The sequence below is a fragment of the Aythya marila genome (assembly GCF_965140915.1).
Source record: "Aythya marila genome assembly, contig: HAP1_HAP1_SCAFFOLD_154, whole genome shotgun sequence".
Lineage (NCBI taxonomy): Eukaryota > Metazoa > Chordata > Aves > Anseriformes > Anatidae > Aythya > Aythya marila.
Window position 1 is genome coordinate 877,822 of NW_028137218.1, and position 27,883 is coordinate 905,704.

At 54.6% G+C, this 27,883-nt stretch overlaps 1 protein-coding gene across 1 annotated transcript; it reads right to left on the reverse strand.

Annotated features, from left to right (window-relative positions):
- Positions 1-27,697, reverse strand: LOC309891063 (antigen WC1.1-like; the record flags this gene model as incomplete). Its single annotated transcript, XM_082785450.1, has 17 exons — positions 1-17; positions 853-945; positions 1,818-1,970; positions 2,674-2,769; positions 3,422-3,562; positions 4,222-4,530; positions 4,618-4,662; positions 5,145-5,459; positions 5,585-5,899; positions 5,980-6,306; positions 6,415-6,720; positions 8,714-8,811; positions 9,350-9,707; positions 9,833-10,147; positions 10,228-10,554; positions 10,663-10,968; positions 27,619-27,697. The coding sequence occupies 17 exons, from the start codon at positions 27,695-27,697 to the stop codon at positions 1-3; spliced, it is 3,600 nt and encodes a 1,199-aa protein (XP_082641576.1).
- Positions 27,698-27,883: the final 186 nt, after the last annotated feature.

Below are 27,883 nucleotides of genomic sequence, written 5' to 3' on the forward strand. Positions count from 1 at the left end.
CTATGCATAAATACAGGCTGGGTGGAGAAGGGAGTGAGAGCAGCCTTGTGGAGAGGGTCCTGGGAGTATGGTGCTTCAAAAACTCAACGTGTGTAGGCAATATGCACTTGTAGCCCTGAAAGCAAAATCCTGGGCTGCATCAGAATGAACATCGCCAGCAGGTCAGGGGAGATGATTCTCACTTTCTCTTCCTAACTTGTGAGACCCCACTTAACATAGTGTGTTCACCTCTGGGATCCCCAGCGTGAGAAAGACATGGACCCATTGGAGCAAGTCCAGAGGAGGGCCACAAAAATGATGAGGGCTGGAGCATCTCTCCTATGAAGAGGGAGAAGAGGGGGAATTAAGAACAGAAGGCCCTGGGAAGAACATAGAGCAACCTTCCAGTAGCTCCAGAGGGCATAAAGGAAAGCTGGAGAGAGAGAATTTATTAGAGGATGTAGTAATAGGACAAGGGGAAATAGCTTTAAACTCAAAGAAGGTAGATTGAGATTAGATATTCAGAAGAAATCATTTACTCTGAGGGTGGTGAGGCACTGGAGGAGGTTGCCCAGAAAGGTTGTTGGATGGTGTCCCATCCCTAGAAGCATTCAAGGCCAGGCTGGATGGGGCTTTGAGCAACCTGATTTTGAGGAAAGTGTCCCTGACACAGCTAGGACAGCTGACACAAATGGATCAAACAGATGTTCCAGACCATCCAGCACCCCCTGCAGCCCACCACCCTACTACCAAAAACATCTCTCAGCCTGCAACAGAGGCGCCTGCTGGGGAAGAGCTGGGGAGGACCTAGCAGCAGGATCAGGGAGGGCAGTATGGGTACTAAGTCCTGCCCAGGGGTCCAACACTTCTCACCACTCTGATCCTGCAGGAGAGGTTCTTCTGTCTGTGGGTTCTGGACAGTCATCCCTGGGTTCCACGGGGGCCCAAGGCTGTAGAAGATGGGTGCTACCAGCGAGTGCATCATGGGACATCACATAGAGCCACTTTTGCTGGAAACTGCCTGTGGCTGGCAGGATGGAAATGCCTCTGTCAGTAGGAATAGTGTCTAGGCACTGGGGGTTGTGGCAGCCCCCCAGCCTGATCCCAACCCTCTTGGTCCCAAGAAATGACCATTCCCCACTATTGCATCTTTGAGCTCTACTCCAATTGGTTAGCCTCAGAGAGAGACCCCGACACCTGGGCAGGGAAACACTGGACCTGGGGCAAAGCCCCCAGAATGTTTTAATATAAACATTTGCCAACACAAAGCACAAAAACAGGGAATACCAAGAGGGGAAATACCCATGTGTGTCTGCAGACTGCTGGAAAAGGGAGACCGTTCCCTGGTACTCACGGCTCTCCCAGTGGCACTGAGCTCTCCTCCTTCCTGGTTGCAACCAGCTGCTCGGCAGGGCTGGGCTCTGCTGGCCTGGAGCTCTGGGACACTTGTGCAGGTGGCTCTGGTGTCACATCCTGGGTGTCCTCATGGGGACATGCCAGAGACACCTCTTCAGCATCGTCATAGCACATGTGTACCAGAAAAGGGGACAAGGTGTCTCCCTCAGCTCCAGGGTGCCCAGCACTTCTCCGGGAGCGCAGGCTTCCCTCTGTAAGCATCAAGGCAGGCTGCTGTGGTTGGACCTGTGGGGTGCTCCTCAGGGCTGTACAACACCTTCCCCCTCCGCACCAGCCTGAGACACTCGGCCCATTCTCCCAGCCCCCCAAAATATCTCAGGACAGGTTCTCCATGTCAGGAGATCAGGCTCTAAATATTTCATGGATTCTCCTGGCCCTGGGATTGGCACCTAGGAAGTGGCAGTGCTGCATTGCCCTCTCACCTGTGGCTGTATTCCTGGGCCCATCTCCTTCCTCTGGTGTCCTGGGCACTTCCCAGTCCCCCTGCCCAGGGAAAGGATGCTCCCCAGGGTCAGAAACCTCCTCAGCATCATCGTAGCCATCCACTGGGTCACCTCCAGGCAGGACAGGGACATCTGAAAGGAGAGGAGAGGTGGTGGCAGTGAGAAGAGACGTTCTGCAGAGCAGAGGATGGAAGGGTGTGTGGGGACACAGGGCTGACATGCTGCTGGTGTCAGGGCCAAAGCAGAGCCCTCGTCCTTCCAGCTCTGATGGTGGCACTCAGTGGCACTGCTGTCTGTCTGTCTTCTGGGAGGAGAGATAGAGCCCTTCCTCTCCCTCCCCCTCCAATCCCTGGGGCTGGCCCCAGACCATCCTCCTCCTCTCTGTGCCTGGGGTAGGGCTTCAGCTGGGGCAGGGACCCCTCTGAAAAGGAGGCTGCAGAGAGCTGCAGTGGGTGCTGTGGGATGAGCCCTGCTGCCCCATCTCGTGGTCAGCACTGCTGGGGATGGGCAACCACAGCACTGGGTCAGAGTGGGGGGGAGACCACCCCTGCTACCCTGGGATGAGCCCATCCCGTAGGGGCTCCCAGAGCTGCCCTGGGACAGCCCCTTCGCTCAGCCCTTGGATGTCCCCAGGGTGCAGGGCCAGGCAGAGAGGGGCTGTCCCCTCTGGGATGGGCAGAGCTGGTGTGGAGGAAGCTCCTCTGTGGGGGCCAACACCTGGATCTCTCCCACAGATCCCATGGTCCAACCATTTCAGGGACCATTGGCAGGAGTTGCAGGGGACAGCCCTGGTCTGGGGTAGGGAGAAAGATCCCCTTCATGAACATACACCCACCTGAGAGACTGAACCTCGCCTGCTTCTCCCACGCCAGGCTGTAAGCGATCTCCTCGTACACGGCCTCAGGGAAGGGCTCCCCAGCTCTCCCAGAGCCTGGGGACAGAGGCAGGGCAGGTCTGGGAATGGGCAGAGAGGGACAGGACCCCACTGGGTTCCCGCAGCCCCATTCCCTAGGCCAGCACAGGGCTGTCCCCACAGCACAGCCCCTCTGTGTTGTGTTGGCACTGAGGCCACATCCCCATGGAGGGCAGCATCCCCATGGAGATGGTCTGGGGCAGCATCAGCCTTGCACCATCCCTTTGGAAACAGCCCTTGTGCCCCTTTGGTCCCTGGGTCGTGTCCGAGTGCAGACCCTGCACAAATTCCCTCATTTCCCCTTCTCATGGAGCTGCTCCATCTCTGCCCCACACATCAAAAGCACAGCCCGTGTCCTGTTGGGGGGTGGCTGACACCACAGTGATGGACCCTGCTGCCCCATGCTCCTCCTGGCAGAGCTGCTCAGAGGACTGACAGCAGTGCATCTTCCCCTTCTCACCCAGCCCAGCTCTCACATTTCTCTCCTCACCCCAGAACTGATGCCCCAGGGTCTGGACTCTCTCTATCCCTTGATGTTCGTCTGTCAGTCAGTGGGGCAGCACATGGGGCAGGAGGCAGCACACGGCTCTGTTTCTGTGTCCCAGGACACCAACACGCCCATCCCTGCCAGGAGGCATCTGCCCCCCAGGACCACTGGGGAAGGACCCACCTCTGCACCAAGCCCTGGCGCTTCGCACCTGCCCAGCCAGGAGGGCCAGGAGCAGGCAGATGAGGGCCCCAAGGATGATGCAGAGGATGACAGGCACCGAGAGTCTCTCGCTGCTGGTGGTCGGACGGCTCCGTGGGGGATCTGCATGGGCAGGAACATGGCAGGGGCAGCATCAGACAAGGGAGAGGCTGGGGGCAGGATGAGCCACTCCTGACCACACAAGGCAGCAGGGGCTGGGGGGGACAGGGCTGGGTGATGGGGCAGCTCCCACCCTGCTGGGTACATCACAGACTTCTCCCATCTCCCTCAATTTCCTGAGAGCCCAGCAAGGAGCACCTTCCCCTGGCTGTAGGTCACAGCTTCTCTGTGGGCAGACCCAGCCCTGGGGAAGGACAGCTTACCTGCTTGTGGGGAGGATGTTGCTGTCCTGGGTGCAGCTACAGGGGAGCAGAAGGAGAGCTGGGCTGAGAGGCTGGGGCTGTGGCACCAGGCAGCCTCTCTGGCAAATGACGCCAAAATTTGCCACCTGAATTGTCCCTCCTGTGGGGCTGGGCAGGGTGGCAGGGACAAGGCCCAGCACCACTGCTCTGGGCTGCTCACAGGACAGTGCAGGCAGCCCAGGGAATGTGCTGGCACATCCAGCCCCACAGAGGCTGCTCCCCACCCAACACCAGCCTCCCACTCTGCAGGGACACCCTTGCTCAGGCCAGCACTGGGGCCATGCCAGGATCCAGCAGGGCAGACACCCAAGCCAGCTCCTTGCCAAGCCCCCAGCCATGTCTCCCAGCCCCACTGCTCACCTGAGCAATGCACAGCCGCATCTGCCTTATGCTGGCAGGCACCGCTGTCCCCTGGCTGGGCCCAGCAGTCCTGCAGAGACAGCTCCGTCCCCCTGCACTCCATCAGCCACATGGGGCCCGTCCCCTCTCCAGCAGCAGCCTGGCCCAGGGCATAGACCGCGGGGCCACAGCCCAGCTGCCTGCACGCCACCTCGGCATCCCGCATGTCCCAGGCATTGTCACACAGCGTCCCCCAGGTGCCGCGGTGCCAGATCTCCACTCTGCCCGAGCAGCCGTCCTTGCCTCCCACAGCACGGATCTTCTCCCTGTCTGGGGAGGCAGCAATGTCCCATGGCACCAGGACAACTGGGGGAGCCCTGCCAGGTAAGGGGGGCACGTGCAGGGGCAGCTCCCTACCTGTGCAGCTGGTGGAGTTGGGGCATGCAGCCACCTGCGGCCTTTCTGTCCATGTCCCAAAGGAAAGAGAAGTTGGGCTGAAAAGGGCTGCTCTGGGGGTCATGCAGAAGAGAGCAGAGCTGACCTCTGCTCACATGTCCCCATGCTGGGTCAGGGCAGCAGCAGAACCCTGTTCACTCAGGGGACACACACGGCACTGCAGAGGGGAACCAAGTGCTCGGCCCCACAGGGTCCCTGGTTCACAGAGCAGCAAGAGGCTGTCCCAGGAGGGGGGACTCCTGAAAGCCCTGCATGGTCTCCTCTCAGACCTTGCGTGGAGATGCCTCTGCATCCCCTAGGGGCTGAGGGCAGCCGACATGTTGACTGCTGCTGGTGGACATGGGTGGCTCTGAGAGCTGAAGTCACCTTTGTGCCACCAGCAGCAACAGGGTCTAAAGCAGGAAGTCAAAGCCCCTCTGGGTTCCTTCTCTGCATTTCACCATACCCAGTGGGGAACAGGACCTGGTGCCTTGATGGCTCGGATTTACCATTGCAGGTGATGTGTGTCTCTTCTCGGCTGTCATCACACGACTGCGGATCCCAGGCAGCAGAGGGACACTGCCAGAAGGAGCTGTTGCTTTTCCCACACTCCACGTGATCCAGCCACGCAGTGCCAGACAGCTTCTCATAATTTGAGATTGTTTCCAGTTCCCCCTCATTCCCGCAGCCCAGCTCCTTGCACACCAGTGACGCCGTCTCGGTGGTCATGGAGTTGGAGCAAACGCTGCCCCACGTCCCGTTGTAGAAAACCTGCAGGCGCCCGGAGCAGCCATTGCTGTTCTCCAGCCTCAGGGCCATGAACTCTGGAAGGAGGAAAGGCCCCAGGGATGTCCTTGGATGTCAGACACTGATAGCCTTAGCCTTACCTGGCTCTACCCTCACCCTGGCCTCACTGGCCCCAGCTTTCCTCCCAGCTCACAGCACAGACCTGAGCAGATGACTCCCGCGTCCTCCTTGTGCCTGCAGTCGTGCTGCCCCCAGGCCTTGGCAGGGCAGTCCCAGAGAGCAGCTTCGGCCCCGGAGCAGTTGACGCCATCCAGCCAGATCTGCCCAGAGCCCTCCCCAAACCGAGCAGAGCCGGCTGCCTCCAGGGCCCCTCCGCAGCCCAGCTGGCGGCAAACGACGGCGGCGTCGGCCAGGTCCCAGGCGTCGTCGCAGACGGTGCCCCAGCGCCCCTGGTAGTAGATCTCCACTCTCCCGGCACAGCGCCCGGCCCCGTCCACCAGCCGCACCCGCTGGCTCCCTGCAGCAGGGAGAACCCCAGCCGTCAGGGGCTGGCTGCCCTCCTGGACCATCAACTGGGGGACGTGCAGCACCACTCACCCCGGCACATGACCCCCACATCCTCCATAATTCCTGCTGCTGGTGTGATCTCGGGCAGGGAGGTGTTGCAGAGGCTCAGGTCAGCCTCGTGCCCTGCACACTGCACACCACGCAGCCCCACAGGTCCTGGTCCTCGCTCGGCCCTCACGGGGGTGTAGGCTGCCTCTGCCTCTCCGCACTGCAGCTGCCGGCACACCACGCTGGCCTCCTGCATGTCCCATTGCTCATCCAGGACTCTGCCCCACGTCCCGTGCTGGAAGACCTCCACGCGCCCATCGCACCGGCTCCCTCCACCCACCAGCCGTACAGACATGTGGTGAGCCGGGCCTGGTGAGAGCAGAAATTCAGCCTGGTGCTGCCATGGGGTGCAAAGCTTTGGGTGGCCATGTCACACACCAGGGGCAAATGGACTTTGCAGCACTGCCCAGCACTCACCTGAGCAAATGACAGCAGCAGCGTTCTCCTGGGAGCACGGCGAGGCCCCCAGGGCAGTCACCGGGCACTGCCCCAGGTGGGCTTCAGTCCCGTCACAGTGGAACGAGTCTCTCCAGACGGGGCCGGTTCCTCTCCCAAAATGCCCTCCTCCAGGAATGGACTCAGCAAAGCCACAGCCGAGGTGCCGACACAGAACGTGGGCGTCCGAGAGGTCCCAGCGGGAGGCACAGAGGGTCCCCCACGTCCCCAGCACCTCCACCTCCACCCTGCCCTCACACGCTGTGCTGCCGTTCACCAGCCTGAACCCTGTGTACTCAAGGACAAAGGAGGGTGAGAGAGGCTACATTTGTGCTCTTGCTCCCACAAGATCTGCAGGAGATGCCAAAGGGACAGTGTGCCTTTCTCCTCCTGCAGCACTCTCATTTTAGGGCTGTAGACCACCACCTCACCCCACCTGTCCCCCACCCAGCACAGCCCAATGCCCACACTGCCCACAACCACAGCCCCAGTGGACACCATCCCTACCCAATTCCTTACGTGTGCAGGTGACATGAGTGCCATTGCTGTGGGTGCAGGTCTTGTCCCTGGCAGCACCCGTGGGGCAGAAGAGGATGGTGGATTCATTCCCCACACACTGCAGCTCTCTGTCCCAGACAGGACCGGCCCCTTCTCCCAGCTGAGCTGCCCCATGGACAGACAGGGCTGTGCCACACTGCAGCTCCCTGCACACCACCTCGGCAGCTTTGGCACCAAAATGGGAGTGACAGACAGCTTTCCACTGGTCCCTGTCGTGGACCTCCAGACTTCCTGAGCAGGGGCTGTCCCCTCCAACCAGCCGGACAAATCCTGGAGCAACCAAGGAGACCTGTGAGTTCCCAGAGCCCTCTGGCACTTCCATGCCCACCTCCCACCTCATCCCTGAGGTGGCCGCATGCAGAGCCCCACGGCCAGCCCAGCAGCTCTCCGTGGGTGCTGATGGCACAAAGAGTTCAGGGCCCCCCTGCTGCTCCTCAGAAACCAGCCCAGCCCCTGGGCTGCCTGCAATGAAACACGCACAGCATGTGGGCCCAGCGAAATGGGCCCAAGCACTGGGGGCTGCTGCAGCTGGCTCTGTCCCACCGGGCTCAGGCCAGGCTGAGGAACCCCTTGGAGTTGCCAGAAAAGCCCCCTGTTCCCAGGGGCTCCTGGGGCTCTTGGGGAACTGCTGTTACATGGGGCACATCTGGGGAGCAGGTAAAGGGGGGTCCTCAGGCAGGGAGAGTGTGTGTCGCTAATCATTCACAACCCCAGCCACCAGCCACACATGGAGAAAAAGTGCAGGCAGAGAGCAGCCCTGGGTTGATACGAGCTCTCGGTATGAGTGCAGACACCGAGGAGAGACAGGAGGTGCTGGCACAGCCCCTGGGGCACAGGGCAGGCAGGAGAGGCTGGGCAGTGGGTCAGCATAGCCTAGAGGGGCCGTGTCCCTGGAGGCTGGTTCTCATGGGGTGACCCTGGGACAGGAACAGGGTGCCATTTGCCACCCTGCTCCTCTGCTCAAGCCCAGTGCTCCTGCCCTCTGAGCAGCCTCTCTGCTTTGGCCGACATTCTCTTGTCTGCTCGGGGTACAACCCAAAAGTCCTGGGCCATTGCACGCCCTTCCCTGAGGCTGCTGGTGGCTGGGGGAGCTGCTCTAGATTCCCCCGGCATAGGGACCAGCCTGCCAGACAGGGCCTGGGTGAATGGGAGGAGAAAGATGGGAACGAGGCAACACAATGGGGAAGGGTGAGGGCTTTCCTCTCCCAGCCCCGGGCACCTCCCCAGGGTTGGCTACTCCAGCTTCAGGGCGAGGCTCAGTGTGCTCCCACTGGGCTTTCCCCAGGGACTAGGGACACCAGCAGTGACAAACCCAGCTCAGAGTGCAACTTGACACACAGAGCCATGTTCTGGTGTCCACTTGTTGCTTCCTGAGGTCACAGCCACGTCCCTTAGAAGTGTCCTCATCCCAGAGATAGGGAACAAGTTCAGTCCTTACCTGAGCATGTCACTCCAGCATCCCATCTGTGATAGCAGCCTGTTTGACCCCAGCCATTGTGTGTGCAGTCAGACAGGGCAGACTCAGTGCCATTACATTCAACATCATCCATCCAAATGGAACCAGATCCTGGCCCAAAGTGTGCATTCCGAGGAGCTTCAAGGGCAACCCCACAGCCCAGCTGCCTACAAACCACTGCAGCATCGAAGATGTCCCAGCGGTCACTGCACACAGTTCCCCACTGGCCCTGATGTTTCACCTCCACTCTTCCAGCACAGCGCTTACCGCCATCTGCCAGCCTCACCTCTGCAGTTCCTTCAAACACCAACACAGGAAGGGTCAGGAGAGCTTCGAGCCCCACAATATGGGTCTGCGAGTGCTCCCTGCCCAGGCAGAGTCACAGGCCCCAGGGTGGGAGCCCTGTCCCCAAAGACTGTCACTGGGGTGTTCAGTGGGGTCCTTCCTCTGCCCATGTGCTGCACTGGTCTGGGAGTGCACTACTCCAGCCTTCCTGGGCAGTTTGCTACCCCTCAGCCCCATACCCCTCTTTCCACCCCAGTGGCCTCCTGGGCAGTTTGCTACCCCTCAGCCCCATACCCCCTCTTTCCACCCCAGTGGCCTCCTGCCCATGCCCACCCACACACCACCCCCTGTCTAGAACAGAGTTCCCACTCCTGCCCAACCCAGTACCCTCTCCAAAGCCCCATGACTCTAGCCCCATATTTCTTCCTGTCCATCTTCTGCCCCAGGCACTTCTCAAATGCACAAAACCCACAGGAGCTGCTAGCAGCCTGGCCATTGACTTCTGCTGGTGAATCTGGGTGGCTCTGAGAACTGAAGTCACCGTTGTGCAACCAGCAGCAACAAGGTCTAATGCTGGAAGTTGGAACCTCTGGGTTCCTTCTCTGAATTTCACCATACCCAGTGGGGAACAGGACCTGGTGCCTTGATGGCTCAGATTTACCATTGCAGGTGATGTGGGTCTCTTCTCGGCTGTCATTACACGACTGCGGATGCCAGGGAGCAGAGGGACACTGCCAGAAGGAGCTGTTGCTTTTCCCACACTCCACGTGATCCAGCCATGCTATGCCAGACAGCTTGGCAGAGGTAGAATCTGTTTCCAGTTCCCCTTCATTCCCGCAGCCCAGCTCCTTGCACACCAGTGACACGGTCTCGGTGGTCATGGAGTTGGAGCAAACGCTGCCCCACGTCCCGTTGTAGAAAACCTGCAGGTGCCCGGAGCAGCCATCGCTGTTCTCCAGCCTCAGGGCCGTGAACTCTGGAAGGAGGAAAGGCCCCAGGGATGTCTTTGGATGTCAGCCACCGATAGACTTGGCTCTAACGGGCTCTACACTCACCCCGGCCTCACTGGCCCCAACTCCCCTCCCCACTCCCAGCACAGACCTGAGCAGATGACTCCCACGTCTGCCTTGTGCCTGCAGTTGTGCTGCCCCCAGGCCTTTGCAGGGCAGTCCCAGAGAGCAGCTTCAGCCCCGGAGCAGTTGACGCCATCCAGCCAGATCTGCCCGGAGCCCTCCCCAAACCGAGCAGAGCTGGCTGCCTCCAGGGCCCCTCCGCAGCCCAGCTGGCGGCAAACGACGGCGGCGTCGGCCAGGTCCCAGGCGTCATCACAGACGGTGCCCCAGCGCCCCTGGTAGTAGATCTCCACTCTCCCGGCACAGCGCCCGGCCCCGTCCGCCAGCCGCACCCGCCGGCTCGCTGCAGCATGGAGAACCCCGGCCGTCAGGGGCTGGCTGCCCTCCCAGCCCCACACCTGGGGGACGTGCAGCACCACTCACCCCGGCACACGACCCCCACGTCCTCCATGATCCCTTCTGCCGGTGTGCTCTGAGGCAGGGAGGTGTTGCAGAGGCTCAGGTCAGCCTCGTGCCCTGCACACCGCACCCCACACAGCCCCACAGGGCCTCGTCCTCGCTCGGCCCTCACGGGGGTGTAGGCTGCCTCTGCCTCTCCGCACTGCAGCTGCCGGCACACCACGCTGGCCTCCTGCATGTCCCATTGCTCATCCAGGACTCTGCCCCACGTCCCGTGCTGGAAGACCTCCACGCGCCCATCGCACCGGCTCTCTCCGCCCACCAGCCGCAGGGGCATGGGGCGAGCTAGGCCTGGTAAGAGGAGAAATTCAGCCTGGTGCTGCCGTGGGGTCCCCAGCTGTGGGTGGCCGTGTCACACACCAGGGGCAAATGGACTTTGCAGCACTGCCCAGCACTCACCTGAGCAAATGACAGCAGCAGCGTTCTCCTGGGAGCACGGCGAGGCCCCCAGGGCAGTCACCGGGCACTGCCCCAGGTGGGCTTCAGTCCCGTCACAGTGGAACGAGTCTCTCCAGACGGGGCCGGTTCCTCTCCCAAAATGCCCTCCTCCAGGAATGGACTCAGCAAAGCCACAGCCGAGGTGCCGACACAGAACGTGGGTGTCCGAGAGGTCCCAGCGGGAGGCACAGAGGGTCCCCCACGTCCCCAGCACCTCCACCTCCACCCTGCCCTCACACGCTGTGCTGCCGTTCACCAGCCTGAACCCTGTGTACTCAAGGACAAAGGAGGGTGAGAGAGGCCACATTTGTGCTCTTGCTCCCACAAGATCTGCAGGAGATGCCAAAGGGACAGTGTGCCTTTCTCCTCCTGCAACACTCTCATTTTAGGGCTGTAGACCACCACCTCACCCCACCTGTCCCCCACCCAGCACAGCCCAATGCCCACACTGCCCACAACCACAGCCCCAGTGGACACCATCCCTACCCAATTCCTTACGTGTGCAGGTGACATGAGTGCCATTGCTGTGGGTGCAGGTCTTGTCCCTGGCAGCACCCGTGGGGCAGAAGAGGATGGTGGATTCATTCCCCACACACTGCAGCTCTCTGTCCCAGACAGGACCGGCCCCTTCTCCCAGCTGAGCTGCCCCATGGACAGACAGGGCTGTGCCACACTGCAGCTCCCTGCACACCACCTCGGCAGCTTTGGCACCAAAATGGGAGTGACAGACAGCTTTCCACTGGTCCCTGTCGTGGACCTCCAGACTTCCTGAGCAGGGGCTGTCCCCTCCAACCAGCCGGACAAATCCTGGAGCAACCAAGGAGACCTGTGAGTTCCCAGAGCCCTCTGGCACTTCCATGCCCACCTCCCACCTCATCCCTGAGGTGGCCGCATGCAGAGCCCCACGGCCAGCCCAGCAGCTCTCCGTGGGTGCTGATGGCACAAAGAGTTCAGGGCCCCCCTGCTGCTCCTCAGAAACCAGCCCAGCCCCTGGGCTGCCTGCAATGAAACACGCACAGCATGTGGGCCCAGCGAAATGGGCCCAAGCACTGGGGGCTGCTGCAGCTGGCTCTGTCCCACCGGGCTCAGGCCAGGCTGAGGAACCCCTTGGAGTTGCCAGAAAAGCCCCCTGTTCCCAGGGGCTCCTGGGGCTCTTGGGGAACTGCTGTTACATGGGGCACATCTGGGGAGCAGGTAAAGGGGGGTCCTCAGGCAGGGAGAGTGTGTGTCGCTAATCATTCACAACCCCAGCCACCAGCCACACATGGAGAAAAAGTGCAGGCAGAGAGCAGCCCTGGGTTGATACGAGCTCTCGGTATGAGTGCAGACACCGAGGAGAGACAGGAGGTGCTGGCACAGCCCCTGGGGCACAGGGCAGGCAGGAGAGGCTGGGCAGTGGGTCAGCATAGCCTAGAGGGGCCGTGTCCCTGGAGGCTGGTTCTCATGGGGTGACCCTGGGACAGGAACAGGGTGCCATTTGCCACCCTGCTCCTCTGCTCAAGCCCAGTGCTCCTGCCCTCTGAGCAGCCTCTCTGCTTTGGCCGACATTCTCTTGTCTGCTCGGGGTACAACCCAAAAGTCCTGGGCCATTGCACGCCCTTCCCTGAGGCTGCTGGTGGCTGGGGGAGCTGCTCTAGATTCCCCCGGCATAGGGACCAGCCTGCCAGACAGGGCCTGGGTGAATGGGAGGAGAAAGATGGGAACGAGGCAACACAATGGGGAAGGGTGAGGGCTTTCCTCTCCCAGCCCCGGGCACCTCCCCAGGGTTGGCTACTCCAGCTTCAGGGCGAGGCTCAGTGTGCTCCCACTGGGCTTTCCCCAGGGACTAGGGACACCAGCAGTGACAAACCCAGCTCAGAGTGCAACTTGACACACAGAGCCATGTTCTGGTGTCCACTTGTTGCTTCCTGAGGTCACAGCCACGTCCCTTAGAAGTGTCCTCATCCCAGAGATAGGGAACAAGTTCAGTCCTTACCTGAGCATGTCACTCCAGCATCCCGCTTGTGAGTGCAGTCAGATAACCTCTCTTTTAAATACTTGCAGTTAGTCAGGGCAGACTCCATGCCATTACAGTGAATAGGATTCACCCAAATGGGACCAGATCCTGGCCCAAAGTGTGCTTTCTGATGAGCTTCAAGGGCAACCCCACAGCCCAGCTGCCTACAAACCACTGCAGCATCGGACATGTCCCAGGAGTCACCACAGATGGTCACCCATTGGCCCTGGAGTTTCACCTCCACTCTCCCAGCACAGCGTCTGCTGCCATCCACCAGCCTCAGCTCCGCAGCCCCTTCAAAAACCAACAGGAGAACGGTCAGAAGAGCTTTGAGCCCCACATTGTGTCTGCGAATGCCCCCAGCCCAGGAAGAGTCACAGGCCCCAGGGTGGGAGCCCTGTCCCCATAGGGTGCCCCTTGGTCATTTGGGACCCAATCCCTCTCCTCCCCATGGGCTATGCTGGGATGAGGGTACCACGCTCCAGCCCTCCTGGGATATTTGCTGTCCTACAGCCCTCAGCACCTCCTCCCACCCCAGTGTCCCCCTTTCCCTGCTAATGCCCACCCCCACACCACCTCCAGCCCTGCACAGGGCTGCATCTCCTCCCCAGCCCCATGTCCCTCAAATATCCCCCTGCCCTTGAGCACATTCCATTGCCCATTGTCTGCCACAGGCACCTCCCAAACCCACTATCAAACACAGGACCTCTTGTGTGCCTACAGAGCACAGAGTTGATCACAAGGATATCAACAGTCCACATCCCTTCCCCGTCGCTGCTGTCAGACCTGTGCCTCTCCCACAAAGATAGGCACAGATTAAAGCATGCGACTGGGAGACTGAGAACATCGTCCCTCTCATTTCAGTGGTGCCTGGAAAACAACCCCACTCCCAGAGGGATCCCAATGACCCCACTGGTGCCCACTCACCCAAGGCTATGAAACAGACGAGCTGGCACTTACCTCTGCATGGATGCACCCAGAGGAGCAGCCACAGCACCCAAGGGGATAGGAGTCCTTCTGTCCCCATCCTGAGGGTCCTGTCCTGACAGCAAGGCCCTGCTGATGGAACTTCTGGGGACCCACAGTGAAACGGCGATGATGGGAGGGCAATATATCTGTGCAGATGCTGTCCCAGCTGCAGGAGGAGCCAATCGAAGCAGCAGGCACCTTTTTAGACGTTATCGGCACTTATCTCCCCTCCGACGCAGCCCAGCTCTCCAATGAACTTCTCCAGCGCTCTTCATGACCATATATGAGGGACGGCTCCACTGCGGCTCTCACGTCACTGCGGTGGGACATCATTGTGGGGTAGGGCTGGGTGTGGGGGCAGCTGGCTCTGACACCCCTTGCAGCCTGCTGTGGGAGCACGGAGCATCTCCTAAGCTGTAGCATCCAAGAGCCCAAGGTACGATTGTCCGGCTGTCCTTGCGCCATGGAATCCTTGGGTCTGTGCCTGCAGCAGGGCTGTGTCAGGCTGGGAAGGGACCAGCCCCTGCCTCTGCTACAGCCCCCTCTGTGCTGGCAGCAGCAGCTGGGAAAGGCCCTTGGGCAGGGCCAGAGCCCCATTATGGGGGTGCTGGCTGTCCCGTCCCTCCCCAGGGAGCCTCCTGTGGGGTCCCGGCAGCAGCCAGAGCTGGTCCAGGGCCTGCCCTGGCAGCAGAGCTGCAGCCCAGAGCCTCAGGCGTCTCCCTGGCTCTCAGCGTGTCACCCAGGGGCCGTTATTCGCCGCGGCGGGTCGGGAGCTGGAGCCTGCCTGCCACTGCAGGTGCACAAACCGCAGCCCACGTGACATGGCGCCCGGGCAGGAAGACGGTGGTTTCCTCCTGGCCCCGTGCCCAGGCATGGCCCTGTGGTGCCTCCCAGCCTCCGCACAGCTCCAAGCCCGGCAGAGTCCAAGAAGTGTTGGGACAATGCTCTCAGACGTATAGTTTATTATATATATATATGTGTATATATATATATACACATATATATATATACACACACATATATACATATAGTATTTTTAATGGATCACAAAATTTTATAAATACATACAAAATATATTTTTTACTTATACACTATTATGTTATATTATTATGGATTTCATTAGATTACATGTTATTAATAATATTTTATATATTATTTATATATATATAAAATATATAAATAGATTTTATATTATATATATTTATATATATTTATATATATTTATATATAATAATATTTTATATATTATTTATATATAATAATATTATTTATATATAATAATATTAATAATAATACTTGATATTTTATATATTTTAATATTTTATATTTCATATTATGTGTTATGTATATTACCAATAATATATATCATATTACATTATGTTATTTGATATATCTTTATATTACATACAGTATTCTAGTATATTATATAGTATTGTTATATTATACAGTATATTATATAATAATAATTATTTTATATATTTTATTTTATTTTATTTTATTACCTTAATTTTATACACATTACATATATATAATCTTTATTTTATATATGTATTATACTTTTAAATATTTTTTATTTATTTATAGCTTTTATAATTATTAAATATATATATATTTTTTTTTTTGGTCTGGTGGCTGGAGTTGGACTCTCTGATCTTCAGTTCTTTCCAACTCGGGATATTTCATTATTCTGCCCAATACAGCTCCAGGTGATGCCATAGCATCTTCACCTGCCATGGGCTTGCTCCTGGCCTGTAGTCAGGCAGCAATGACCTCACAAACACCTACACAATTCTTGGTCTGCCAGCTCCTCAGGCACCAGTGGCCTCACAGGTACAATGCATGGGCCTTGCCCTGACCTATCAGCTAATTGATCACCAATGACCTCCCCACAGACCTACACAAGCCATGTGCTTATTCCTGGCCTCCTGGCTTCTCAGGCACCAGGGTCCTCCCAGCATCTAGCACAGGCCATGTTTGCTCTTGGCCTGTCAGCTACTCAGGCACCACTGGCATCACAGGAACATTCACCTGCCGTGGGCCCGCTTGTGGCCTATCAGATCTTCAGCTGACAGTGACCTCATAAGCACAGATGATCTATTGGAAGATGTCAGAGTCCCTGCCCATGACAGGGGGTGGGTGCTCATGCTCAGCTGGCTGTTGACCAACATCCCCAGGTGCTTTTCTGTTGGCATCTGTCCAGCCACTCTTCCCCAAGCCTATGCTGCATAGGATTGATATGATCCAAGTGAAGGAGCTGGCACTTAATCATTGTTGAATGTCATGTGATTGGACTCAGTCCATCAATCTGGCCTTTCCAGATGCCTCTTAAATGCTTTCCTTCCTCAAGAAGATCAACTGTCCCAACTAACTTGTTATCATCTGCAAATGTACTAGGGGTGTACTTGATCCTCTCAGTCAGATCATCCATCAAAATAGTAAACAAAGCTGGACCCAGTACAGAGGCCTGGGGAATGCCACCCACGACCATCCACCAACTGGATTGATCTCTCTTCACTCAAACTCTTTGAGCATGGCCATCCAGACAGTTCTTCAGCCAGCAAACTGTACACGTGTCCAAGCCATGGGTTGTCATTCTGCAGGGCTGCTGCTACTGAGTCCACACTGAGAAGATGTAGCTCCTTGTATTAGGCTTTTTGTGATGCCCTGTGCTCAGTCCTTTCAAATCAACTAAGCATGAATTTGGTGCTTGCGATGAGCTGGTTCTCAGCTCTTGTTCCAGTTACTTCCTAGCATGTATCATTGTTGTTGAGTTTATACAGCACTGGCATTCTTGCATTCCCTTTTGTCTCTGTTTGCTTGAGTCTGCATTGTCAGTGGTAGTTCAGGAATACTGGAGGGGTGGCTGCGGGGAAGCATGAGGTTGCATCTGTCATGGTGGGACCTCGGTCAGCATTCACAGTGCAGTGACTCAACTGTGACACAGACAGGAATTCTATCCTTTGAGGGAATCCCAAAGGTAATTCCTTCTTGAAGGGTGATGCCATCCTGAGTCGTGTCCTTGCCTGTGCAGCATCTGTCAAATGGCTGATATAAGTTTCTCCTCAGAAGAAAGTCCCTATCATGAGGGGCTGTCTAGAGCTGGGCTCCTCTCCACAGTTCTGACACAGAGTCTTCTCTTGCAGGGGCTCTCCAAGGGCTGCAGCCTCCTTCAGGCCACATCCACCTGCTCCCACATGGGGTCTTCCATCAGCTGCAGTGTGGAGATCTGCTCCAACATGGTGCACCACAGGTCTCACGGAGAACTTCTCCAGCACCTGGAGCACCACCTCACCCTCTTTCTTCACTGACCTTGCTGTCTGCAGGGTTGTTTTCTCTCACAGTTTCTCAATCTTCTCTCCCAGCTATTCCCTCACGTCATTTTCAACCCCTTTCTTTAAAAAAGTTCTCACAGATGTACAAACAACATTACTCATTGGCTGAGTTTGGCCAGCAGCATGTCCCTTTTGGAGCCAGCTGGAAGTGGCTCTTCTCTAAGAAGGGGCAGCTTCTGGACTCTCCTCACAGACACCAGCCCTGCAGCTGCCCCTGCTAAAAAACCCTTTCCATGGAAGTCCAATACAACCTCCCACCCGCAAAGTAAAAACAGAGCCCAGACAAGCAGCAGCAGACCCATGAGCTGGCAATGGCAAGGCACATAAAGACCTTCTAGCAGAGGCAAACCCTGGGAGAACTGCTCTGAGTTTTTTTGGCTCTGCCCTCCATGGATGAGATAAAACAAGGAGGGTTTTGGCAGGGGTTGAGCTATTCCTCATTTGTGCTTATGTGGGAGGTTAGAAACCAGCCCAGGTGTTTGTACCAAACCCAACACACCCACACATATCCCAGAGCAACAGGGACTGCACTACCACAGGCCACCTCTGCACACCTGTGCATTTCCCTACAGGACACATTGGGTGACACACACCTTGGACATTCCAGGATGAAGGGGCCTCTGCAGAGATACTGTAGCTTGGCTCAGGGCATGTGCTAACCCTGCTCTGGGCTGGAAAGATTCCCAAAGTGCTCAGTGCAGTATTTCCAGCCTGTAGAATTCAAGTAATAGTCAAACAAGCTTTGAGAATGTGCCCCAACACCCTCCTGCACAGCCATGGGCCTCCTGCTGCCTCCTCACACCCTGAATAACAGCTAACCTCAGCAGAGCATCCCCACCCATCTCCTCTTTGAGTCCTGTGACCTGACCACATCCGTCTCACCTCACCTGCTTCCTCCAAGACCAAGTGATTGCTGTAGGACCTCTCAAACCCTGCCCAGCCTCATGAGTTCAAACAGCTTCAGTTAGGTGTCTAGACCACAGGAATGCAGGATTTGGGGATTAGGTGTTCAGGTTAGGGTTTAGGGATTAGATCTAGCCTTCCAGGGTTAGTGTTTGGGCAGCGTATCAGAGGGAGGCCTGTGTTTACTGCTTTGGGTAGTAAACACAGTCTGTGTGTAGTGTTGAGACTATGTTATTTGTTGGGATTTTCTTCAGGGCTCTGTTGAGGAATCATATCATCAGTGCTAAGGATGAAAGGCTGAGGAATAGGTTGAGAAATGAGCTAAGAGTGTATGGTAAGGCCTTATGGGTTTTGGACTTGGCTAACCCATGCCAGGTGAGGTTTGAGGTTAGTAGTGGATTCCTTGCAGAGAGAGGGATAGCATTTAGATGTAGGGGTAGGGCTTATGGTTACTGCTTAGAAATATTGCCAGGGCTTGACCTGGATGTTTTCCTAGTAAGTGTTGCAGCTCAAAGTCTTACCTGAGCCCCTCTCACCTCTTCCAAATCTTTCCTTTCTGTTAGCCAAACCCCTCTTGTCTCCACCAGATTTCCCACCTTTATTCACCCAGCATTCCCCTGGCCTCCCCAAATGTGTCTCCCTGTTGGGGGCAGCTTTCTGATGGCCTTTATGACCTCGGAGGCTCTGCCTCCCTGCTGTTGTCCAGACAGGGGCTGGGACAGAAGTGACCTCACAGCCAGCATCTACAAGGCTACAAGGAGCTGCTGTGCTCAGGAGGCCTCTTCCCAGCCCACTCCCCCCAGGAGCACTGGGTGCAGGGGATTGTGCCCTGCACAATCCCACAGGTACTCTGCCTGCCAACCAGTTCCTGCTTCAGAAGGCCTGCCACACATCCAGACTCATGTTTCTCCCTTTGGACCTTCAGCTCCTCCAGGATTGCTTTAGAGGAAATTGCCACCTTTGTATGGACAAGTGAATCAAGCACTGAATGTGTGTTTAAGAGAAACATCAAGAACTTGTCAGAAAAATGTTGTAAGAGCTGAAAAATTCCTTCAGATCCATTCTCAGGGGACAGAATCCTCTAAGGGAAATGAAACCAAGAAACCGTTTGTCCCAGAGGAAATGATGGCACCCATAGTTTATAGTCTATGGCACTTGTGCTCACATAGGTCCATCTCACTGCACCAATACTATTGTCAGTCTCATATGGACAAGGGAAACAAGGATTTCTGATTTAGCCATTTGGTGTCCTTCCATGTAGAAACAAACCACCTGTGTGAGCTGGGAGAAGAGCCCAGTGCTGGGAAAGGTGGTTGTGAGGGGCCGCTTTCGGACCACTGCCCTGGGGCAGCATCTGCCAGGGTGTCAAGAGAACAAGGGCCCACCCCAGCCCCTGCTCTGCTGCTCCTCCCTGTCTCTCTCAGTAGGCCAGCCCAGCCCAGCCCCTTCCCAGCTCTCTACACCTCCCTGTCCTCTCCCCAGCCCAGCCTAGCAGAGCAGCTCAGGCTAGTCTGGCCCCAAAGCTGCAAATGAAGCAGGGGAGATCAGTGGCAGTGTCTCTGCTGCAGGAGATGCCCTGCCACTTCCCCCCCCCCCCCCTCCCAGCTTGGCCCTGGGACTGCTCAGGCAGCACCACTGCACACACTCAATGCCCTGCTCTGCTCTTGGGACATCCCATGTCCCACACAGCCTTGCCCCAGCCCAGCACATCTGGGCTGGCCTTAGCAGCCATTCCTGCAGACCCTGCCCATGCTGCCCACAGCCGCTGAGCTGGCGGTGCTGCTCTGCAAAGTGAGGGGCTGTGGTGTGTGGGGCCTTGCATTGAACTTGTGTGATTACCTTTTATTGCACAGATGCTATGAGAAAGTCTTCACTGACTCACTTAAAGTGTTGTTGCACATTTATACAGCCTCCATATGAGACAGAACAGTTTCACTCATTCATAGTAGTGGGGGGAATTAAAATATTTATGTAGGAATGCAATGAGCACAAGCAGTCATAATGACAATAAAAAAGGAAAGGAAATGAACGGGAAAGGGAAGGGAAGGGAAGGGAAGGGAAGGGAAGGGAAGGGAAGGGAAGGGAAGGGAAGGGAAGGGAAGGGAAGGGAAGGGAAGGGAAGGGAAGGGAAGGGAAGGGAAGGGAAGGGAAGGGAAGGGAAGGGAAGGGAAGGGAAGGGAAGGGAAGGGAAGGGAAGGGAAGGGAAGGGATAAACATAAGCCTAGAAGGGGATGTACTAGGATTCATTATTAGAGAGTGAAGGGATCTTTATGAGTATTGAAAAATATCCCACATACTTGTTTCCTAACTGCAACCTTGAGCTCCTTGTTCTTCATGCTGTAGATGAGGGGGTTCACTGCTGGAGGCAGCACTGCCAGCAAAAGGTTGAGAAATGGCAAAGAGATGGAGGGGGACTTCAGGTAGGTAAATATAGCAGTGCTGAGAAACAGGCAGACAACAGCCAGGTGAGGGAGGCACGTGGAAAAGGCTTTGTGCCGGCCCTGCTGTGAGGGGATCCTCAGCACAACCCTGAAGATCTGCACATAGGACAGCACAAGGAAAATAAAACAGCCAGATGCTAAAACAGCACTAACCACAAGAAGCTCAATTTCCTGGAGGTAGGCATCAGTGCAGGAGAGCTTGAGGATCTGGGGAATTTCACGGAAGAACTGGTCCAGGGCATTGCCTTGGCAGAATGATAGGGGAAAGGTATTGGCAGTGTGCAGCACAGCATAGAGAAATGTACTGCCCCAGGCAGCTGCTGCCATGTTGACACAAGTTCTGCTGGCCATTACTGTCCCATAGTGCAGGGGTTTGCAGATGGCAATGTAGCAGTCATAAGCCATGATGGTGAGAAGATAAAACTCTGCTGAAAGAAAAAAGAAAAAGAAAAATACCTGAGCAGCACAACCTGTGTAGGAAATGGCCGTGATGTCCCACAGGGAATTGGCCATGGCTTTGGGAACAGTTGTGGTAAAAGTGCCCAGGTCGATGAGAGAGAGGTTGAGGAGGAAGAAGTACATGGGGGTGTGGAGGTGGTGGTTGCAGGCTACGGCTGTGAGGATGAGGCCGTTGCCCAGGAGGGCAGCAAGGTAGATGCCCAGGAAGAGCCCAAAGTGCAGGAGCTGCAGCTGGCGTGTGTCTGCAAATGGCAGGAGGAGGAACTCTGTGGGGAAGCTGCTGTTGGACATTTGCTGCCTCTGGGCATGGTTGGCTGTCCATGTTGGAAAAGATATAGACAATTAGGACAGGGTTTTTGAGCAAAACCCACTTCATTTCTCACAGACCCTTTGCACACCCACTTTCATTCTCCCCACTCAGGATGGTATAGTTATAGCTACCCAGCTGGCAATATGCTCTGTGTTAGTTGAGTGCACTGTGAGGAACCTGGAGGCTTCCTCACAGAAAGCCCCCCACTTCTGGGGAGGTTCCTGTTGGTGGATGGCCTGAGATTTGAGAAGGGAATTTGTAGCTTTGTCCATGTGGGACTAATCTCCAAGCCCAGCATTCAGCATTTATGTTGGCACCCATGGCCATCTGCCCCTGAGACAAGATCACTGGGAGGGATTCTTCTGCTTACAATCATAGAATCATTAAGGTTGGAAAAAACCTCCAACATCATCTGGCCCAACCATTCTCCTATCACCAATATCACCCACTAAACTATGGCCTTAAGTATTACATCCAAGCTTTCCTTAAACACCCCCAGGGAACGTGACTCCAACACTTCCCTGGCAAGCCATTCCAATGCCTGACCACTCTTTCTGGGAAAAACATTGCTCCTAATTTCCAACCTGAACCTCCCTGGTGCAACTTGAGGCGATTCGCCCTTGTCCTACTGCTGGTTATCTGTGCGAAGCGGCCGACCCTCAGCACCCCACAACTTCCTTCCAGGTAGTTGTAGAGTCCTTTCTCTTCACCTTCTTCAGTGACCAGGTGACAGAGCCAGTAACCACTGAGACAAAGCCTGTTCTCACCTCAGCCTGTCCTCTGCTCTTTCTCTCCAGGCATGAGAATTGGAGAGGGCAGGCTGGAGGAAACAAGAGTCACTGTGCTGTGTGCCCTTGGTGAATTGTACACATTGTACAGAAAGGCTGTGCAGTAGCTTCATGCTCATTCTTCAGAAGATGGGCTGTGACACGGGGTCATACTGATGCCATTCCATAGGGCTTAGCTTCTCCCACTACACCTGTGCAATGTTCTCAAAGGGGTAACCATCCTTGTCTTCGGGCCGATGTGAAGTGCCCTAAGGATCAGTACTTGCGAAGGCAGAGCCAGATCATTTCTCAGTCCTCTTGACTGCCCTGCCAGGAGCTCCACAGGTTAGAAGGGCCCTTTGGCACCTTGTTCCCCTGCAGACACCTCCTGAACACCAGTGTCTGATCCTCAGCTGAACTCCTCCCCACCACTCCAAGGAGCTGACACACCCAAGAGCCCCAGCTGAAGAGAAAGACTGAAAGAGGTTGAGGGAAAAGGACAAGCAGCATGACCGAGAGAGAGGAGGGGAGAGACAGATGAGCAAGCAGAAAGGGGTTGCCCTGCCAAGCCATGCCTGCTGCCTGCCAGGCAGCACCATGGCAGAGCAGTGGCTCTCAGCCCATTGCTGAGCACTGGGACAGGGCACATAACAGGAAAGGAAGATCTGCCTTCTTCTGGGGCTCTGGCTACACAGGAGGCAGTTGCTACCCAGGACCCCCCAGCCCAGAGGGCAGAGGCTCTGCTGGGTTGGAGAGGAGAGCTGAGGGGGGTTGCTCAGGGACAGAACCTGCACTGCAGGGGATGGCAGGAGGTGCCTATATGTCTTCTGCAGCAGGGTTTCTCTTTGCAGTTCCCTCTTTCCCTGCTGATCTCTGCTGCCTGCAGCCGTTCCTGCCAGGAGCTGCATCTCTGTCGCCACATCTGTGCCCTGACAGTGCTCCCAGAACCCATCCCATCTGCTGTGGGATATGTCAGCAAATCTGGAGATGGCACCAGGAACAACAGCTGTGCTGCCCTGCAGCCAGAGACTTACCCTGTTCAGGGCTCTGAAGATTTATTCCACAGTGAGCTCTCAGCATCCCCCCTCCACACTGCCTTTAACATCTCCCTCCCTTCTCTCAGCCACCCTTGTCCCCTGCAGGCAGTGCCCCCAGCCCTGCTGCTGTGCTGTGCAGAGGAGCTGCTCCTGGGCAGAGCTGTCTCTGCAGCGCTGCCCGCTTGCCAGGAGCTCCCCTTGGTCCCAGGAGCCCAGGAGCCCAGCTCAGCAGCACAGGGAGCTCTTGCCACGTCCCTGGACCTCCAGAGGAATCAACTTTGAAACAGGCTGATGCAATCACTGATTTTTTTCTCTCAGCTGGGGATGGTCACTTATTTCCAGTAGTGTGTTTTCCCCTAATTTGAAAGAAGGGTTTGGCGTGAGAGTACTCTTTTCTTGTCCCATTATGAGATCAGACACCCACAAAGTGACAGGGAGGCTGCATCCCATCACTTCCAAATGTTTGTTGATATTAAGTGGGAGAAACATTTTGACAGAAACTGAAATCCCTCTGTGTACATAAGCTACACAACCAATTGCTGGCCTGCAGGATCATTGTATGCTAGAATCCTTTGGGTCTGAATGGACCTTACAGACCATCTAGTCTCAACCCCCATGCCATGGGCAGGGCAACTTCTCCTAGGCCAGGTTGCTCAAGGTTCCGTCCACCCTGATCTTTGGTCAGTTTGGTTAGGCTTTGGAACAGGTTCTTCAGGGACGTGGTGAAGTCACCTTCTATAGGGATGTTTAAGGAAAGCTTCATGCCTGGGACACTGTTTAGAGTGTAATATCGATGGTTGGGTGACGGTTGATTTGGAGGTCTTTTCCAACCTTAATGGTTCTATGATTCTATGAATTGTAGGCCTCCAGGATCTAAGAACCATAGAATGCTTTGGGTTAAGGACATTAAAGACCATCTAGTTCCAGCCCCCTTTTCATGGATAGGGGCTAATCTCATGAAACCGGGTTTTTCAAGCTCTCATCCACCTTTATGTTGAACACTAACAGGGAGGGGGAATCTACAACTTCTTTGTGTAATTTTTTCCGGTGTCTCACCACCCTTTGTGTGAATAATTTCTTCCTTAGATCTGATCTAAATCTACTCTCTTTTAATTTAAAACTTGTTGTCTTAGCACTACACTCCCTGAAAAAGGGTCTTTCCAGCTCTCTCCTATTTTTCTCAATCTGTTCTGCTAAGGAGGGTGAGGGCGAGAGTGTCTGTGGGGAGCTTGGTTACCTCCTGGGGATAAAGCACAACACATCCAGAGACACAAACATGACCAACAAGTGATAAAGAAGGCAGTGAAGGGAACCAAACATGGTCAGTCACACTGGCTGGTGAGAACATGGGAGAGAGAGAAAACACTTCTTGCGGTCAGGGTATCTGATGAGGGACCTTGTCAGTTGGGAAACCAAGGCAAAAGGGGAAATGCTGGTAAAATACATGTCCTAGGAGGACAGCCTGAGGACCCTTTGGCCATCTAGTCTGGAGAAAAGAAGGCTGAGGACTGACCTCATTGCTCTCAACAACTTCCTGAGGGGGGGGAAGTGTTGAAGGAGGGGATGATCTTTTCTCTCTTGTAACTGATCACACAACATGTGGGAATGGTACATAGATGTACCAGGGGACGTTCAGATGGGGCATTAGGAAAATTTTCTGTACTGTGAGGGTGGTCAAACACTGGAACAGGCTTCCTAGAGACCTGGTTCATGCCCCGTGTCTGTCAGTGCTCAAGAGGCATTTGGACAATACCCTCATACATAGTCTCTAATTTTTGTTTAACCCTTAAGAGGAAGTTGGACTAGATGACCTTTGAAGGTCCCTTCCAACGGAACTATTCTGTTCTAATCACTACAGACTTGGCTAAACCCCATTTGTGTATTGGAAGGCCACCATAATGTCTACTGGAGTCTTCTCGAGGCTAAGCAATCCTAACTTTCTCAGGCTGCCTTCACTGGAGGTGACCTTCTTGTGCATGGCATACTTTTGTTAGAGGTGTAGTGGGCTGCAGGGAGTGCTTCAGTTAGTTTTCCTTGCTGTGTCAAAGAATCATAAAATGGCTTAGGTTGAATGGAACCTAAAAGATCTTCTTGTTCCGATGTACGTGCCTTAAACAGGCATGCCACCAACTAGATCAGGTTGCCCAGGGCCTTCTCCAGTTTGGCCTTGAACACCTCCAGGGATGGGGGATCCATAGTTTCTTTGCACAACCTCTTCCAGTGATTCACTATCTATGCAGTCAAGAATTTCCTCTTAACGTCTAGTCTAAATCTATCCTCAGTTACTTGAAGACTTTTCCCCTTGTCCTATCATTATCAACTCGAGTAAAGAGTCCATCTCCATCCTTTTTTAAGAGCCCTTTAAGAACTGAAAGGACAAAATGAGATCTCCTCAGAGCCTTCTCTTGTCCAGACTGAACATCCCCAGCTCTCTCAGCCTTTTTTCATAGGAGAGGAGCTCCAACCCTCTGATCATCTTTGTGGCCCTCCTCTGAACTTGCTCTAACAGGTCCACATCTTTCTTGTGCTGGGGTCCCCAAACCTGAACACAGTACTCCAGGTGGGACCTCACGAGGGCAGAGTAGAAGGGGATAGTCACCTTACTCGGTCTGCTGGCCATTCCTTTTTTGATGCAGCCCAGGATGGAAACTTCACGATGTTTTGCACACCCCCAACCTACATCTCATTGGGGGCAGGATGAGAAACCAAAACCCTTGATGCTGTGCAGACATGGTTCATCGATATGTGAGTATCTAATGTTTAATCTAAATCTACCCTTTTTTACTTGAAAGCCATTGCCCCTTGTCCTATCACTACATTCCCTGGTAATGAGTCCTTCCCCAGGTTTCCTGTAGGCTCCCTTTATGTACAGGAAGGTTGCTGTAAGGTCTCCCCAAAGCCTTCTCTTTTCCAGTAAATAATAATGATAATGATAATGATGATAGTCGTCGTCATCATCATCATCATCATCATAGTTCTCCCAGTCTCCTCTCTTAGCAGACGTGCTCTAGATCATTTTTGTGGTCCTCCTCTGGTCCTGCTCTACTAAGTCCATGTGTCTACTGAGGTGAGCTGAGACATGAATAAAAAGATAGGCATTTATTTAACCATTTAAGCAACACTAGCAAAATCTGTTTTTGTCTTTTATTGGTGGTATGAGGAACATTGCAAATGGCTAAACATCTGCCTGTCAATGGCAAATGGTGAATAATAAAATAATAAGTTCTGTTTTTTGTTTGTTGGTTGGTTGGTTGTTTTGCTGTTGTCGTTGCTTGTGTGCACATCTAGCTGTTAAACTGTCTTTATTCCAGCCCACTTTTTTTTTTTTTTTTTTTTTTTTTTCACTTTTACCTTCAGTTCTTTTCAAAACACCCCCTAGGTAGGAGGAATGAGCTCGTAGACCTGTGGTGCTTAGCTGCCTACCAGGTTTAATCCACCACGCAACTTTACTGAAGTCAAAGTGTATCGATATCCACTGCTCTGCCCTCTTCTGCCAGGCCTGTTATTTCATCAGGTGCATTTCATGTCCCAGTTGGTCAAGAGTGACTTCCCCTACATGAAGATATCCCAACTGCTCATGATGATACTATTGTTGCTCCTGTGCCTGGAATAGGGTTCCAGGATGAGCTGGTCCATCACCTTTCCTGGGATGGAGTGGAGCCTAAGCAGCCTGCACTTCCCTCGGCCCTCCCCCTTGCCATTCTTGCAGCAAAGATGGACATTTGCTTTCCTCCAGTTTTGGGGCACTTCTGCTAGTCACCAGGATTGATCCAAGATGACCAAGGGTGGCCTTGCAAGGACATCAGCCAGCTCCTTCCACTCTCATGGGTGAATCCCATCAGGTCCAATAGAATCACAGAATCTTAGAATGGTTTGGCTTGGAAGGAATTTTATACATCATCCAATTACAACCCCCCTGCCATGGGTAGGGACACCTTCCACTAGATCAGGTTGCTCAAAGCCCCATCCAATCTGGTCTTGACCAATTCCAGGGATAAGGCATCCACAACTTCTCTGGGCAATCTGTTCCAGTGCTTCACCCTCCTCAGAGCAAAACATTTCCTCCTTAAATCTAATTGAATCCTCCCTTTCTTTAGGTTAAAACCATTAGTCCTTCTCCTGTCACTATACTCCCTGACAAGGAGTCCCTTCCCAGCTTTTTGTAGGCTTCCTTTAGGTATTGGAGGGCTGCTATACAGTCACCCTGGAGCCCTCTCTCCTCCAGGCTGAACAACCCCAACTCCCTCCCAGCTCTCCTCTCCAATAGGAGAGGTGCTTGAGACCCTTAATCATCTTTGCGTCCCTCCTCTGCACTCATTCTAATACTTCCATGTCCTTCTTGTGCTGGGGACCCCAGAGATGAATGCAGGACCCCAAGAGAGTTCTCACAAAAGCAGAGCAGAGGGGGAGAATCACCTTCCTTCACCTGCTGGCCATGCTTTCTTTGATGTAGCCCAGGATAATGTTGTTTTTCTGTGCTGCAGGCACACATTGCTGGCTCATGTTGAGCTTCTCATCCACCAGCACCCCCATGTCCTTCTCCTCAGGGCTACTTTCGATCCATTCTCTACCCAGCTTGTAAATATGTTTGGGATTGCCCCAGTCCAGATTCAGGACCTTGCACTTGGCCTGGCTGAACTTCATGAGGTTCACACAGGTCCACCTCTCAAGTCTGTCAAAGTCCTTCTGGATGGCTTCCCTACCCTCCAGCATGTTGACTTCTCCACATAGCTTGCTGTCATAAACAAACTTGCTGAAGGTGCATTTGATCCCACTGGCCATGTCACCAACAAAGATGTTAAACAGTGCCAGTCCAATACTGACCTGTGAGGAACACCACTCGTTACTGATCTCCACTTGGACATTGAGCCATTGACTGCAACTCTTTGAATGCAACTATCCAGCCAATGCCTTACCCACTGAGTGGTCCACTCGTCAAATCATTGTCCAGTTTAGAGACAAGGATAT